The sequence below is a fragment of the Haematobia irritans genome, chromosome 2 (assembly GCF_050003625.1).
Source record: "Haematobia irritans isolate KBUSLIRL chromosome 2, ASM5000362v1, whole genome shotgun sequence".
Classification (NCBI taxonomy): domain Eukaryota; kingdom Metazoa; phylum Arthropoda; class Insecta; order Diptera; family Muscidae; genus Haematobia; species Haematobia irritans.
In genome coordinates, this window is record NC_134398.1 from 184,161,174 (window position 1) to 184,178,611 (window position 17,438).

General features: G+C 32.1%; 2 protein-coding genes across 2 annotated transcripts in view; one reads left to right on the top strand and one right to left on the bottom strand.

Annotated features, from left to right (window-relative positions):
* tkv (serine/threonine receptor kinase thickveins) overlaps positions 1-17,438 on the bottom strand; it is a 671,465-nt gene that overhangs the window by 593,533 nt on the left and 60,494 nt on the right. The window lies entirely within an intron of this gene.
* On the top strand, positions 889-7,825 carry LOC142226784 (putative cytochrome P450 4ac1). Its single transcript, XM_075296993.1, has 8 exons — positions 889-1,117; positions 1,232-1,435; positions 1,499-1,580; positions 6,147-6,247; positions 6,314-6,575; positions 6,954-7,171; positions 7,239-7,550; positions 7,609-7,825. The coding sequence occupies exons 1-8, from the start codon at positions 934-936 to the stop codon at positions 7,770-7,772; spliced, it is 1,527 nt and encodes a 508-aa protein (XP_075153108.1). The 5' UTR covers positions 889-933; the 3' UTR covers positions 7,773-7,825.

Sequence of the window (17,438 nt, forward strand, 5' to 3'; positions counted from 1 at the left end):
ATTAAATATTTAATTGATACTATTAATTTGTGTGATTGATTTTTATTTCAATTAAAAAATTTGTTGAATCAATTAAATTTTTAATTGAATATTTTTTAAAACTCAATTAAGATTTTAATTGGACAAATTTTCGTGAATTTTTTTTCTGTGTATGAACGCAATAGATCAAAATGTTTTTGTAAACCTGTGAACAATAAAATAAACGGACGCTGGTAGAAATCTGTCAAACTGTCACACACAAAAAAGTTTTTTCTGATTTAATCACGAAATTAATTGATCCAATTAATTCTTTAATTGAAATGTCTTCAATCACAGAAATGATAGTATCAATTAAAAAATTAATTGACAGTCAATTAAAAAATTAATTGATCCAATTAAATATTTAATTGATACTATTAATTTGTGTGATTGATTTTTATTTCAATTAAAAAATTTGTTAAATCAATTAAATTTTTAATTGAATATTTTTTAAATCTCAATTAAGATTTTAACTGGGAAAATTTTCGTGAAATTTTTTTCTGTGCATATAAGCGATTTATATATCAGCCACTCTGTATTGATGTCACAAGAATCTAAAGGTGAAATTAAGAAACCTTCATTGCTAGTAGGGTTTTAAAATGTTGCATGGATGAACGCACTATTATAGAAAAGACCTTGATTTGCTTTTCAATTATTTCTAACCATCCATCGAAGTGGAAGATTGTCATATACACATTTATAAATGCAATTCATACTTGAAATTTGTAAACGGGTTGTAGGTTAAGCTTGTAATATTGTAATTAGAATAGAGAGAGAGAAAGACACTATCCCTTTGCAGTCTGTGTAAGTCAATTCATATTTAACTAAATAAAATATAAAAATCTACTTTAGTATAAATCAAGAGTTTAAAGTGGCAATATTCTTAGGATTTTTAAAGACGAAACACAATCGAAAATGTGGCTTATTATAATAGTTATAGCTTTTTTAGCGTTATTTCTTTACAAACTAAATGAAAAATATTTCATATTAAGTCTCTGCAAACGAGTTCAATGTAAAAATAGAGAAAATGAAATTTGTGTTATACCTGGAATTTATCCCAAATTTGGGAATAATTTTGATTTACTTAATATGAAAGCAGGTGTGAATTTATTTAAATTATATCCTTATTGGCTAACAAAACTAAAACCAGATTAAATTACATTTTAAATATGACCTTATTTTACATCAATTACAAAATATTTCTTTACGCTAGGCCAACTTTTTAAATACATGCGAGGAAATATCCTTTATAGCAAAGGAAAAAGCTATTTGTTATACTTCGTGTGGACTCCGATGTATAATGTTGTAACAGCAGAAGATTCTGCCGAAGTGTTTCAAAGTACAACAATAATGGAAAAGGCGATCGTTTACGGCCTTATAAAGGAATTTCTAGGAGATGGCCTGCTCATAAGCTCTGGTAAGATCTTCAACAAAAGCTGGGTGCATTACATTGATAGAGAACCTTTTGAATATTTTTTAGATCGCAAATGGTTTCACAGGCGAAAACTTTTAACACCAGCTTTTCATTTTAATGTTTTGCAAACGTTTAACGAAATTTTCAAGTAAGTGCCTATACACGCAAAACAAAAAAAAAAACAAGTGAGTAAAGTAGAAAGTCGGGCGGGGCCGACTATATCATACCCTAAACCACCCCTACTGAAATAGTAAACATTGTTTGTGGGGTATCAATGGTACAGGTTTGGGGAAAACCCGAATTTCCATATTTAAGAACATTAAGGGGTACATGGTTATGGGAGTTTAATCACAATCTGAACAGAAATATCTGATATTATTAGGAGCTATAGTTGAGTTAGTATGCCACTAATATTGAGTCCATTATTAAAAAAATCCAAATTTCTGAAAATAAATTTATGTAAGAGGTACATGTAAGTAATACCTGTACATTTGAAATTTGAGAAACATTGGTTAATAAATAAGAGTATTATGGACAAATTTGGGAAAATCGATCGATGCATGTATATAGGATCTATATCTAAATCTGAACTGAAGGTTACTTTGTGCTAAATTAGAGTATGATCGGGTACTAAATAAGGATATTATGGTCAGAAATAAAGTTATAAGGGGTAAATCTTTCATATATGGGAGCTATAGCTAAATCTGAACCGATTTGGATTATATTTTGCAGGTTTTGATAATATTACAGGATATTACTTTGTGCTAAATTTGAGTGAGCTCGGTTAATAAATAAGACCACTATGGTCAAAAATAAGGTTATAAGGGGAAATTTTTGAAAATCGGGCGCTAAAAATATTTATATGGGAGCTACATCTAAATCTGAATCGATTTGGATGACATTTTGCACATATAGTCAGTACTACAGAAGATTAGAGTAACCCAAATTAGAGTTAGATCGGTTGATAAATAAGGGACTTATGGACAAATTTGAGAAAATCGGGCGATACATATATATGGGAGCTATATCGAAATCTGAACCGATTTCGATGAAATTTGGCACACTTAAAGGGTGGTCAATTGGATTACTTTGTGGCAAATTTGATGCCGATCGGTTAATTAATGAACGCCATCTGCCCACTTTTATCGAAATCGGGCGATACTTATATATGGGAGCTATATATAAATTTGATCCGGTTTTTCCAAATTCAATAGCGTTCGTCCCTGTACAAAACAAAAAAAAAACACATACCAAATTTCATCAAAATCGCTTAATAATTGCGACTAGAATACTGCAAACAACAATTACATGGGCGGACGGACGGACGAACTCAAAGCGCTAGATAGACTAAGGAGGTGATTCTGAGTCGATCGGTATATAATTTATGGGGTCTAAAATCAATATTTCTGGTAGGCACATTTTTTGCCAGTTATTATACCCTGTGACCACTATGTGGTTTAGGGTATAAAAATACATATGTAATCTAAATAATATACAAATGTAATTTTTTTATCTACATTTTAAGGGCGCAGATTAAAATTGGCATCAATCAAAAAATTATTTTTTCCGTATATGGGATGAATTGCTCTTCTATGTTAGAGAAAATTTTGTCCAAATTTCATTTCATTAGGATTTTTTTTTTCAAAATTTCATTTCTATAAGAAATTTTCTCAAAATTTAATTTCATTACACTAAAAAACAGTGAACCCACCAGAAAGAAAACTTTTGATTAATTTTAGAAAATTTTGAATATTTTTAGAAATTTGTAACTAAACAGTATTATAAGCGCTGCCATCGCGCCGATATCACAAACATAAGTAAATATTTTTCGACAAATTCAAGAAAATTTATTAGACATAAACATTTTTTTTTTCACTTTTTAAAGAAAATTTTGTAGTTTGAAGGAAAAAATTGGAGTTCAAAATTGCAAGAATGTCTTTAGTGACATACGAAGTTCATAATGGACGCTTTTGTAGTAAAATTTACAAATTTGGAGAAATAATGAACTATTTTATGACAAATACGAATTTAGTAAATCTCTATCTCTAACTTATGTATAATTTTTTCCCATCTTTTAGTTCATTTAACTAACGTACGCCAAAAATTATTAGAGTAAATGAAACTTTCACCAAATATAATATGTTCATGAACTAAAATATAGTTAAATTGGCTTTAGTGAAATAGTGAGGTCACTTTTTTTTTGAGTGTAGGAAATTTTTTCAAAAATTTCATTTCTATAGAAAATTTTCACATAATTTCATTTCTATAGGAAAATTTCTCAACATTTCACTTCTATAGGATATTTTCTCGAGATTTCATTTCTATACGAAATTTTCTCGATATTTGATTTCTATAGCAAATTTTGTCAATATTTAATTTCTAGAGGAAATTTTCTCAAAATTTCATTTCATTAGGAAATTTTCTCGAAATTTCATATATATAGCAAATTTTGTCTAAATTTCATATCTATAGGAAATTTTCTCAAAATTTCATTTTTATAAGAAATTTTCTCAAAATTTTATTTCATTGGGATTTTTTTCACAAATTTCATTTCTATCGGAAATTTTCTTAAAATGTCATTTCTATAGAAAATGTTCTCATAATTTCATTTCTTTAGGTAATTTTCTCAAAATTTAATTTCTATAGATAATTTTCTCATAATTTCATTTCTATAGGATTTTTTTTTAAATTTTATTTTTTTATTTTATAGAATATTTTTTTTTAAATTCCATTTCAATAGGAAATTTTCTCAAAGTTTCATTTCATTAGGAATTTTTTTTCAAAAATTTAACGTCTTTAGGAAATTTTCTCAAAATTTCATTCTATAGAAAATTTTCTCATAATTTCATTTCTATAGGAAAATTTCTCAACATTTCACTTCTATAGGATATTTTCTCGAGATTTCATTTCTATACGAAATTTTCTCGATATTTGATTTCTATAGCAAATTTTGTCAATATTTAATTTCTAGAGGAAATTTTCTCAAAATTTCATTTCATTAGGAAATTTTCTCGAAATTTCATATATATAGCAAATTTTGTCTAAATTTCATATCTATAGGAAACTTTCTCAAAATTTCATTTTTATAAGAAATTTTCTCAAAATTTTATTTCATTGGGATTTTTTTCACAAATTTCATTTCAAATCGGAAATTTTCTTAAAATGTCATTTCTATAGAAAATTTTCTCATAATTTCATTTCTTTAGGAAATTTTCTCAAAATGTAATTTCTATAGATAATTTTCTCATAATTTCATTTCTATAGGATTTTTTTTTAATTTTATTTTTTTATTTTATAGAATATTTTTTTTTAATTCCATTTCAATATGAAATTTTCTCAAAATTTCATTTCATTAGGAATTTTTTTCAAAAATTTAACGTCTTTAGGAAATTTTCTCAAAATTTCATTCTATAGAAAATTTTCTCATAATTTCATTTTTATAGGAAAAATTTTCAAAATTTAATTTCTATAGGAAATTTTGGGAAAATTTTATGTCCGTCTGATTTTTTTTTATTTAAAATAAATTAAATTTAGATACAATAATAAAAATTGTGTATATTTTTCAGAGAGGAAAGCCTAAAATTTCATTTCTATAGAAAATTTTCTCAAAAATTTCATTTCTAGAGGAAATTTTGTCAAAATTTCATATCTATTTGAAATTTTCTCAAAAATTCCATTTCTAGAGGAAATTTTCTCACAATTTCATTTCTATTGGACATTTTGATCAAAATTTCGTTTTTGTCAAAAATTTAATTTATCTGCGAAATTTTATTAAAATTTCATTTTTATAGGAAATTTTTTCAAAATTTCATTTCTATAGGAAATGTTGGGAAAATTTTATATCCGTCTGCTCCGTTTTTTAAATTTAAAATAAATTAAATTTAAATACAATAATAAAAATTGTGTATTTCTTTCAGAGAGAAAAGCCTAAAATTTCATTTCTAGAGGAAATTTTGTCAAATTTTTATTTCTATAGAAAATGTTCTCATAATTCTATGTTTATAGAAAATTTTCTCAAAATTGTTCTAAATTTCATATCTAGAGGAAATTTTGTCAAAATTTTATTTCTATAGCAAATTTCCTCATAATTTCATCTCTATAGGAAATTTTCTTAAAATTTCATTTCTACAGGAAATTTTCTCAAAATTTCATTTCTTTAGAAAATTTTCTCAAAATTTCGTTTTTTGTCTAAAAATTTTATTTCTCTTCGAAGTTTGTTTAAAAATTACATTTCTACAGGAAATTTTCTCAAAATTTCATTTCTATAAGAAATTCTCTCAAAATGAAATTTCTATGGGGAATTTTCTCAAAATTTCATTTCTATAGGAAATTTTCTCAAAATGAAATTTCTATAGGGAAAATTTTCTCAAAATTTTATTTCTATGGGAAATTTTGGGAAAATTTCATTTTTATAGGAAATTTTGAGAAAATTTTATGTACGTCTGATTTTCTTAATTTTAATTTAAAATAAATTAAATTTAAATACAATAATAAAATTGTGTATTTCAAAAATTTTGTCAAAATTTTTTTCTATAGAAAATTTTGTCAAAATTTCTATAGGAAATTTTCCTAAAATTTCATTTCTATAGAAAAATTTCTTAAAATTTCATTTCTAAAATTTTGGAACAGTTTTATATCTGTATAACTTTTTTGAAAAAAAAAATTAATAAATTAAATGTAAATACAAATAATAATATTTATGTATTGCTTTCAGAGAGGAAAGCCTAAAACTTTTAAAGAAATTGCAGAGTTTACCCAAAGAAGAAATCGAAGTAAATGATGTTGTCACTGAATTCACTTTAAATAATGTTATTGGTAATGAGTTAAAAAAATTGTAAATGATTTATAATATATTAAAAAAAATATATTCTTTCATTTCAGAAACGGCATTAGGTGTTAGTCTAGATGATCAGAGTGGTAGTGTCCAATATCGTAAAACAATTCACGACATTGAAGAGGTTATTCTCGAAAGACTTAATAATCCTCTTATGTATAATGAGCTAGTATTTAAATTTTTTGGAAGATATAAGAAACATAAGCATGATTTGAAAATTGCTACCGATTTTAGCAGTAGAATAATTGAAAAGAAGCGTATTGAATATCAACTGAAGAAAGAACAGCAAGACGAGTATGCAAATAATACGTAAGTCCAAATATCACGAGGAGTAACAAGAAATCCATTATTTTTGCCTACAATTGAAGTCTTTCAATACTTAACATAAAGTGTTTTAATTCGAATAGACCACTTTTAAACTTAATGATAATGTATATTCTACCCATATTTCTTGTATACTCATTTTCTGATGCTAAAAAAATTGGGATTTCTAATGGATTAAGTTTCGATATATTATAACACTTATAAATTAAAGTGTTATAATTTGAATATTACACTTTTAATCTAAAGACAATGTGCATTGTTTGAAACACAAGCCAGTCAAAATCTTACCAAATAACTTCTTTTCCCATATCATACAAAATATTTTTGTTTTTTCAAACCTAAATAATGTTTTTTTTTTTAAAGCGATGAATTTGGTAAAAAGAAGCGTTATGCTATGTTGGACACATTGCTGTATGAAGAATCCCTGGGTAATATTGACCATGAAGGTATATGTGATGAAGTCAATACCTTTATGTTCGAAGGTTATGATACCACATCGGCTGGTTTAATATTCACAATAATGAATTTGGCCCTACATCCAGAAGTTCAAAAGAAATGTCGTCAAGAAATAGCCAATATAGGTAATAATTAAAAAAAAAAATAAATATCCCAAAAAACATTTCAAGATTAAATGTCCGTTCTCCACAGGAGATTTTTCTTCATTAACGGTTTTTGATTTTAATAAACTGGAATACGTGGAATGTGTTTTGAAGGAAAGTCTACGTTTGTATCCCTCGGTACCATTCATTGCTCGAAAATGTACTACTGAAACACATATCAATGGTCTCATATTACCAGCTGATACTCAAGTAAATGTTCATATCTATGACATTATGAGAGATCCAAAACATTTTCCTAATCCCGAGGCATTTAATCCAGAAAGATTTTTAGCTGAAAATTCCATCGGCAGACATCCATTTGCATTTGTCCCCTTTAGTGCAGGGTCAAGGAATTGTATAGGTGAGTTATCTTTTGTGTATGCGTATTGACTTTTTTTCAAGCACTTGGTTTTTCCTAGGTCAAAAATTTGCTATGCTGGAAATGAAAGCTGTAATGGTTGCCCTACTACAGAATTTTGAAATATTACCCATCACAAAGTCGGATGATTTATCTTTCGAATATGGTCTTATTTTGAGAACCTCACAAAAAATTTTTGTTAAACTAAAGAAAATTGTTCAATAAGAATAAGCATCTCATACGAGTTTTATTCAATAAAAATTAAAAACAAAAAAAAATATAGATTTTAGTTACCGATTAACAGTGGTTCCAAATCGTTTTTTAATAATTCTGTTGTTCTGTTACAAATACAACCCAAGATTGTGGTTGACAGTCTAGTCTTTCGTATGTAATCCATAGTGGGAGGCTACATAAAATTCCACCTGGCTGAACGATGAGTGAACCATTCCGAAATCAGTAATGGACTGTAGGTTAGGTTAGGTGGCAGCCCGATGTATCAGGCTCACTTAGACTATTCAGTCCATTGTGATACCACATTGGTGGACTGTATATATCATTCAATGCTCCCCTGAGACGGGGAAAGCAATCAGGGTTGCTTTCTAACAGGTTGGCTGATAAGTCCCCGGTCTGACAAATAGATGGCGTCGCTAGTATTAAATGCATATAATTTTTATATAGCACAACCTTCAAATATTTCGTGTCAAAATTTGACGTCTGTAAGTCAATTAGTTTGTGAGATAGAGCGTCTTTTGTGAAGCAACTTTTGTTATTGTGAAAAAATGGAAAAAAAGGAATTTCGTGTTTTGATAAAATACTGTTTACTGAAGGGAAAAAATACGGTGGAAGCAAAAACTTGGCTTGATAATGGGTTTCCGGACTCTGCCCCAGGGAAATCAACAATAATTGATTGGTATGCAAAATTCAAGCGTGGTGAAATAGCACGGAGGACGGTGAACGCAGTGGACGCCCGAAAGAGGTGGTTACCGACGAAAACATCAAAAAAATCCACAAAATGATTTTGAATGACCGTAAAATGAAGTTGATCGAGATAGCAGAGGCCTTAAAGATATCAAAGGAACGTGTTGGTCATATCATTCATCAATATTTGGATATGCGGAAACTCTGTGCAAAATGGGTGCCGCGCGAGCTCACATTTGACCAAAAACAACAACGTGTTGATGATTCTGAGCGTGTTGATGAATCTGATCGGTGTTTGCCGAGTTTTTCCGTCGATATGTGACAATGGATGAAACATGGTTCCATCACTACACTCGACAATCGACAGTCGGCTGAGTGGACAGCGACCGGTGAACCGTCTCCAAAGCGTGGAAAGACTCAAAAGTCCGCTGGCAAAGTAATGACCTCTGTTTTTTTGGGATGAGCATGGAATAATTTTTATCGATTATCTTGAGAAGGGAAAACCATCAACAGTGACTATTATATGGCGTTATTGGAGTGTTTGAAGGTCGAAATCGCGGCAAAACGGCCCCATATGAAGAAGAAAACAGTGTTGCTACACCAAGACAACGCACCGTGCCACAAGTCATTGAGAACGATGGCAAAAATTCATGAATTGGGCTTCGAATTGCTTCCCCACCACCCGTATTCTCCAGATCTGGCCCCCAGCGACAGGGAAAAAATTTGGCTGCAATGAAGAGGTGATCGCCGAAACTGAAGCCTATTTTGAGGCAAAACCGAAGGAGTACTACCAAAATGGTATCAAAAATTGGAAGGTCGTTATAATCGTTGTATCGCTCTTGAAGGGAACTATGTTGAATAATAAAAACGAATTTTGACAAAAGAAATGTGTTTTTCTTTCTTAGACCGGGGACTTATCAGCGAACCTGTTACACCCCAATTTTTATACGATTTGGCTGAAATTCACAATGTAAAGGTGTTTTAGGTCCACATAGAGTTTTGCCGAATATGATGTGTATTGGTCCACGTTTTGCTATAGCCTTCACATAGGCAGATCTCCAGATTTAACTTCTTGACATTTTAAGCACCACAATTGCAATCCAATTTTCTTGAAATATGAAATCTCTGGGTACTTTAGGTTCACAAAGAGATGTGCCGAATATAGTGTATACCAGTCCAAGTTTTGATATAGCTCCCATATAAACCGATACCCCGGATTGGGGTCTTAAGCACCTATACACCGCAATTTTAATTCGATTTGCCTGAATTTTAAAATCTGGAAATGCTTTAGGTCCACAAAGAGGTGTGCCAAATATACACTCAAAAAAAAGTGAACCCTTTATTTCACTAAAGCTGATTTAATTATATTTTAGTTCATGGAATTATTATGTTTCCATGACTTTAATAATTTTTTGCATACGTTATGAAGCATAAAGATTAACTACTCGTAAATTCGGATCTCCCACAAAATAGTTCAGAATTTCTTAAAATTTTTACATTTTATCAGTAATGAGCCCATCATGAACTTTGTATGGTACTAAAGACATTTTTGCAATTTTTAACTCCAATTTTTTATACCCACCACCATAGAATGGTGACGGGGGTATAATAAGTTTGTCATTCCGTTTGTAACACATCGAAATATCGATTTCCGACTATATAAAGTATATATATTCTTGATCAGGGAGAAATTCTAAGAAGATATAACGATGTCCGTCCGTCTGTCTGTCTGTTGTAATCACGCTACAGTCTACAATAATGAAGCAATCGTGCTGAAATTTTGCACAAACTCGTCTTTTGTCTGCAGGCAGGTCAACTTCGAAGATGGGCTATATCGGTCCAGGTTTTGATATAGTCCCCATATAAACCGACCTCCCGATTTGGGGTCTTTGGCTTATAGAAAATGTAGTTTTTATCCAATTTGCCTGAAATTTGAAATCTAGAGGTGAGTATCGGTCCATGTTTTGGTATAGCCCCCATATGACCGATCTCCCGATTTTACTTCTTGGCCTTATAGAATCTGCAGTTTTTATTCAATTTACCTGAAATTGGAAATCTAGAGGTATTTTAGGACCACAAATACGTTTGCCAAAAATGGTGAGTATAGGTCCATATTTTGGTATAGCCCCCATATAGACCTATCTCCCGATTTTACATCTTGGGCTTAAAAAACCCGCAGTTATTATTCAATTTACCTGAAATTGGAAATCTAGAGGTATTTTAGGACCACAAATACGTGTGCCAAAACTTGTGAGTATCGGTCCATGTTTTGGTATGGTCCCCATATAGAACGACCTCCCGATTTGGGGTCTTGGGTTTATATAAACCGTAGTTTTTATCCAATCTGTCTGAAATTGGAAATCTAGAGGTATTTTATGACCATAAAGAGGTTTGCCGAAAATGGTGAGTATCGGTCCATATTTTGGTATAGCCCCAATATAGACCGATTTCCCGATTTTATTTCTTGGGCTTCTAGAATCCGAAGTTTTTATCCTATTTGCCTGAAATTGGAAATCTAGAGGTATTTTCGGGTCATAAAGAGGTGTGCCGAAAACGGTGAGTATCGGTCCATATTTTAGTATAGCCCCCATAAGAACGATCTCCCGATTTAACTCCTTGGGTTTCTAGAAACCGTATTTTTTATCTGATTTGCCTGAAATTGTAAATATTCTGGTATTTTAGGCTCACAAAAACGTGTATCGGATTAAGTTTTTATCGGTCCATTTGGTAATGCCTCCATATAGACCGACTTCACTTCTTGAGGGTGTAGAAGGCGCACTGATCATGAAAATTGCTTGAATCTCAATGTAAAATCTCCAGATTTTACTTCTACAGATTTAAGATTTCAAATCAAGACGTTATTTTATAGTTTTCTTGCACACTTACAAGAGATGTTAATGATTCCTCTAAAACTCAAACAAAAATGGTTCTTATAAATCCAGAATCTGATATAGTCCTCATAGGTGAAATCTTTAAATTTACCTTCGGGAAGTGTCCTCAAGTCCTCAAGCCCTCCTGAAATTTCAAAGGAAACCCTAATATTTGGTTCATGGTGGTGGGTATTTAAGATTCGGCCCGGCCGACCTTAGTGCTGTGTATACTTGTTCCTACAAACTTTGAAATTTTCTTTAACAAGTGAAAAAAAATAATTTTTTTGAATTTGTCGAATATTATTTACTTAGTTTTGTGAAATCGCCGTGACATCTGCGTTTCTAATACTGTTTAGTTAAAATTTTCTAAAATTAATATATTTTTTCTAAAACTAACTAAAATTGTCTTTCCTGGTGGGTTCACTGTCTTTTCAGTGTAGGTATGCCGTATCGGTCCATCTTTTTATATAGACCCCATATAGGCCAATCACCAGATTTAACTACTGGAGCTTCTAGACACCGTAATTTTTGCTTGAAAATGGAAATCAGGAGATGCGTTAGGTGTATTGTAGTTGGGTTTTATAGATCCATGTTTTGGAGAAGTCCTTAAACTGATTTCCCGATTTTACACACAACTTTTCTCCAATTTGCTTTCGAAATCTAGTGGTATTGTAGGTCCAAAATAACATGTGGACAGTTATTTGATTGACAGCGGTCTATATAGACCGATCTCCCGTTTTGAATTATTGGGCATCTAAATATATCTCGATATATATGTATTAGAAGTTCAGGAAAATTAGAGTAATTTTTACAACTTTTCGACAAAGCAGTGGCGATTTAACAAGGAAAATGTTGGTATTTTGACCATTTTTGTCGAAATCAGAAAAACATATATATGGAAGCTATATCTAAATCTGAACCGATTTCAATCAAATTTGGCACACATGATTATACTACCAATTGTACTCCTTGTGCAAAATTTCAAGCTAATCGGGATAAAACTCTGGCTTCTGGGTCCATATAAGTGCATATCGGGCGAAAGATATATATGGGAGCTATATCTAAATCTGAATCGATTTCAACCAAATTTGACACGCATAGCTACAATGCTCAAATGGGCCAAAACTCTGGCTTTTATGACCATGTTAGTCCATATCGGGCGAAAGATATATATGGGAGCTATATCTAAATTTGAACCGATTTCAATCAAATTTGGCACACTTGACTATACTGCTAATTGTACTCCTAGTGTAAAATTTCAACCAAAATTCGGCCAAAAATCTGGCTTCTGGGGCCATATAAGTCCATATCGGGCGAAAGATATATATGGGAGCTATATCTAAATCTGAACCGATTTCAATGCACACTTGACTATACGACTAAGTGTTATGGTTGTACAAAATTTCAAGCAAATCGGTATAAAACTCTGGCTACTGGGTCCATATTAGTGCATATCGGGCGAAAGATATATATAAAAGCTATATCTAAATCTGAACCGATTTCTCCCAAAATCAATAGGGTTCTATTCTGACCCAAATTAGGAACATGTGCCAAATTTGAAGGCGATTGGACTTGAATTGCGACCTAGACTTTGATCACAAAAATGTGTTCACAGACAGACGGACGGACGGACGGACAGACGGACATGGTTGTATCGACTCAGGGACCCACCCTGAGCATTATTTCCAAAGACACCATGTGTCTATCTCGTCTCCTTCTGGGTGTTACAAACATATGCACTAACTTATAATACCCTGTTCCACAGTGTGACGCAGGGTATAAAAATGAATAAAATAAAAAGAAAACCTTTTCAAGAGCCTCTGCAGCATATACTGAATTTTACCGTATAAATTTTTCTTAAGTAGTTTTCTTGCTTCTGTGTCGTCAGGATTGAATATTTAATCAGCTGACAAAAAATTTGGGGGGCATTAGAGGGTTAAAATTACTTGAAATTAGAAAAGCGTTATTCTATCGAATTTTCGTGCACATTTCTGCAAGATATTTAAGATTCCTCTAAAATCAAACAAAACTGGAAGAAGAAGAAGCTTTAAATGTAACTTCGGGAAGATTACGATTTGAACCGATCATCAAATGCACCTGGAATTCCAACACAATTTAAGATTCGGCCGGGCCGAATTTAATGACGTATATAGAAGTATAAAACTTGTTTTTATTTCGGCTTGTTACTACACCAATGCAACAGCAAATCGAAATATATTCTGTTTTTTCTTCAATTCTTTTATAAATCTTTTTTTAATTAATCAATTATAAACTTTGAAATTTGCAATTTAGTTTAGTTTTAGTGTTGTTGTAGTAGTAGTAGTGTAGTTGTTGCTTTAGGTTGGGTGGCTTTTCTTTTTTGATTGTTTGTTTTTGTATTTGACTTGTGCATGGAGAAAACTGTTTGACAAACATTGAGAGAATCTTGATTGGGGATACGAGAGTGAGTTAAAACAGTGAGGCAATTAATGTGATTGTATGTATTTCGTATGACTGAAGACAGATGACTACAAATAGATGGGTTGGGAGGGAGTAGGCGATTGAATGATTACTCTTCTCAGGTGTTAATTTATTTAAATTGTCGCTATGTATTGGCATACAAAGTATTACAATATATAACACAATTACAAATGAATTGTACAAAAAAAATACAATGTAAAACCCTTACACAAAGTACTACTACGTTCATACCAGTATATCTGGCTTCTCATACACCCCAAAGAACACACTGAACCCACCAGGACGGATATTTAAGTTAATACTAGAAAATTTAGGGTAATTTTAGAAAATTGAAACTAAACTATTACAAATGTCGATATCACAAAAATAAGTAAATATTTTATGACAAAATATTTGCTTCTCATACACCCAAAACAAAACAATGAACCCACCACTACGGAAATTTAGGTTAATATTAGAAAATTTAGAGTAATTTTAGAAAATTGTAATTAAACTATTACAAACGCCGATATCACTAAAATAAGCAAAATTTTTTTTTTTTTGACAAATACAAAAAAAAATGATTAGACCTAAGTATACTTTTCACTTGGTTTTTCGTAGTTTGAAGGAAAAAAATTGGAGTTAACAATTGCAAAAATATCTTTTGCGCCATAAGAGGTGCATTTGTAGTAAAATGTTAGGGAATTCCTAACTATTTTGCTTGCAATACGAATTAAAGGGTGATACGGTCAAAATTTGATCAATATAAACTTGACGTATTTCCTTCAATTTTGCATTTAAAAAATCCGAACACCCCTCATTTTGAAGGTATGTGTGTGTAGAATGTTGCTCCTATTTTGATTTTGCAATTCACTCTTCAGTTGTCAAAATGCCGTCCAAGCAAGAAGAGCAGCGTATCAAAATTTTGCTCTCGCATCGCGAAAATCCGAGCTACTCGCACGCAAAGCTGGCAAAATCGCTAAAAGTTTCCAAATCAACCGTTACAAATGTAATTAAAGTGTTTGGGGAACGTTTGTCGACAGCCAGGAAGTCTGGATCGGGGGGAAATCGAAAGCCGGAAGCCGCTGAGACGACAAAGAGAGTTGCCGGTAGTTTCAAGCGAAACCCTAACCTCTCTCTCCGAGATGCCGCAAATAAGCTGGGTGTATCGTCTACAACCGTGCATCGAGCCAAAAAACGAGCCGGACTATCGACTTACAAGAAGGTAGTGACTCCAAATCGCGATGATAAACAAAATACGACGGCTAAAGCGCGATCCTGGAGGCTGTACACGACGATGCTGACGAAGTTTGACTGCGTGGTAATGGACGACGAAACCTACGTCAAAGCCGACTACAAGCAGCTTCCGGGACAGGAGTTTTATACGGCAAAAGGAAGGGGAAAGGTAGCAGATATTTTCAAGTACATAAAACTGTCAAAGTTCGCAAAGAAATATCTGGTTTGGCAAGCCATCTGTACCCATCTGAAAAGCAGCATTTTCATAGCTTCCGGGACTATCAACCAAGAAATTTACGTGAAAGAGTGTTTGAATAAACGTCTGCTGCCTTTCCTGAAGAAACACGGTTGTTTCGTACTGTTTTGGCCGGATTTGGCATCTTGCCATTACGGTAAAAAGACCACGGAGTGGTACGCCGCCAACAACGTACAGGTGGTTCCCAAGGACAAGAACCCTCCCAACACGCCAAAGCTCCGCCCAATTGAGAAATACTGGGCTATTGTCAAGCGGAACCTAAAGAAGACCAAAAAAACTGCTAAGGACGAGCAGCAGTTCAAGGCAAACTGGCTTTCTGCGGCGAAGAAGGTGGACAAGGTGGCTGTACAAAATCTGATGGCAGGTGTCAAGCGTGAGGCCCGGCATTTCGGATTTGGAAAAGCGAAAGCCTAACTGAATATTTTCCCTGAATTTTATACTAATTGAACTTGAAAAAGAAATTTAATTTGATTTTTTAAATAAACGATTTCACCGATTTACACGCGTTTTCCCTTGACCAAATTTTGACCGTATCATCCTTTACACTCATATGATTACAGTTGCCAATCTTTTACTCCGATTTAATTGAAATTTTGAACAGGGAGTAGAATTAGCATTATAGCTATGCGTGCTAAATTTGGTTGAAATCGGTTCAGATTTAGATATAGCTACCATATATAGCTTTCGCCCGATTTACACTCATATGACCACAGAGGCCAATTTTTTGCTCCGATTTAGTTGAAATTTTGCACAGGGAGTAGAATCAGCATTGTAGCTATGCGTGCCAAATTTGGTTGAAATCGGTTCAGATTTAGATATATCTCCCATATATAGCTTTCGCCCGATTTACATTCATATGAACATAGAGGCCAATTTTTAACTCCGATTTAATTGAAATTTTGCACAGGGAGTAGAATTAGCATTGTAGCTATGCGTGCCAAATTTGGTTGAAATCGCTTCAGATTTAGATATATCTCCCATATATAGCTTTCGCCCGATTTACACTCATATGACCATAGAGGCCAATTTTTAACTCCGATTTAGTTGAAATTTTGCACAGGAAGTAGAATTAACATTGTAGCTATGCGTGCCAAATTTGGTTGAAATCGGTTCAGATTTAGATATATCTCCCATATATAGCTTTCGCCCGATTTACACTCATATGACCACAGAGGCCAATTTTTTGCTCCGATTTAGTTGAAATTTTGCACAGGGAGTAGAATTAGCATTGTAGCTATGCGTGCCAAATTTGGTTGAAATCGCTTCAGATCTAGATATATCTCCCATATATAGCTTTCGCCCGATTTACACTCATATGACCACAGAGGCCAATTTTTAACTCAGATTTAATTGAAATTTTGCACAGGAAGTAGAATTAGCATTGTAGCTATGCGTGCCAAATTTGGTTGAAATCGGTTCAGATTTAGATATAGCTACCATATATATGTTTTTCTGATTTCGACAAAAATGGTCAAAATACCAACATTTTCCTTGTAAAATCGCCACTGTTTAGTCGAAAAGTTGTAAAAATGACTCTAATTTTCCCAAACTTCTAATACATGTATATCGAGCGATAAATCATAAATAAACTTTTGCGAAGTTTCCTTAAAATTGCTTCACATTTAAATGTTTCCCATATTTTTTTACTAACATTGTGTTCCACCCTAGTGCATTAGCCGACTTAAATTTTGAGTCTACAGATTTTGTAGAAGTCTATCAAATTCTGTCCAGATCGAGTGATATTTAAATGTATGTATTTGGGACAAACCTTTATATATAGCCCCCAACACATTTGACGGATGTGATATGGTATCGAAAATTTAGATCTACAAAGTGGTGCAGGGTATAATATAGTCGGCCCCGCCTGACTTTAGACTTTCCTTACTTGTTTTTAGTATACTGTTGTTAACAATTCATTAAATATTCTTTACAAACAACAATTTAGAAAGAATGTATACATTTTGTATTGATGTAGTTCAAGTACGAGAGTGCAATGACTTCGTAATGATCAATTTCCCGTAGGTTTCTATTTATAAAAAAATGACATTTAATAAAGTATAATTTACCATTTAAAGAAGCTTTCATTAATAGTAGGTTTTAACATGTTAGTGCTATTATCGATTATTTTGATTTAGTATTCAATTATTTCTAATCATCGAGCTGGAAGATTGG

Bases quoted from the DNA above. Each gene is read 5' to 3' on its own strand.
- LOC142226784 (XM_075296993.1), top strand. From the start codon at position 934: ATGTGGCTTATTATAATAGTTATAGCTTTTTTAGCGTTATTTCTTTAC. The intron at 1,118-1,231 runs GTGTGAATTTAT...TCTTTACGCTAG, and splicing joins TTTACTTAATATGAAAGCAG to GCCAACTTTTTAAATACATG. The intron at 7,551-7,608 runs GTGAGTTATCTT...GGTTTTTCCTAG, and splicing joins AGGGTCAAGGAATTGTATAG to GTCAAAAATTTGCTATGCTG.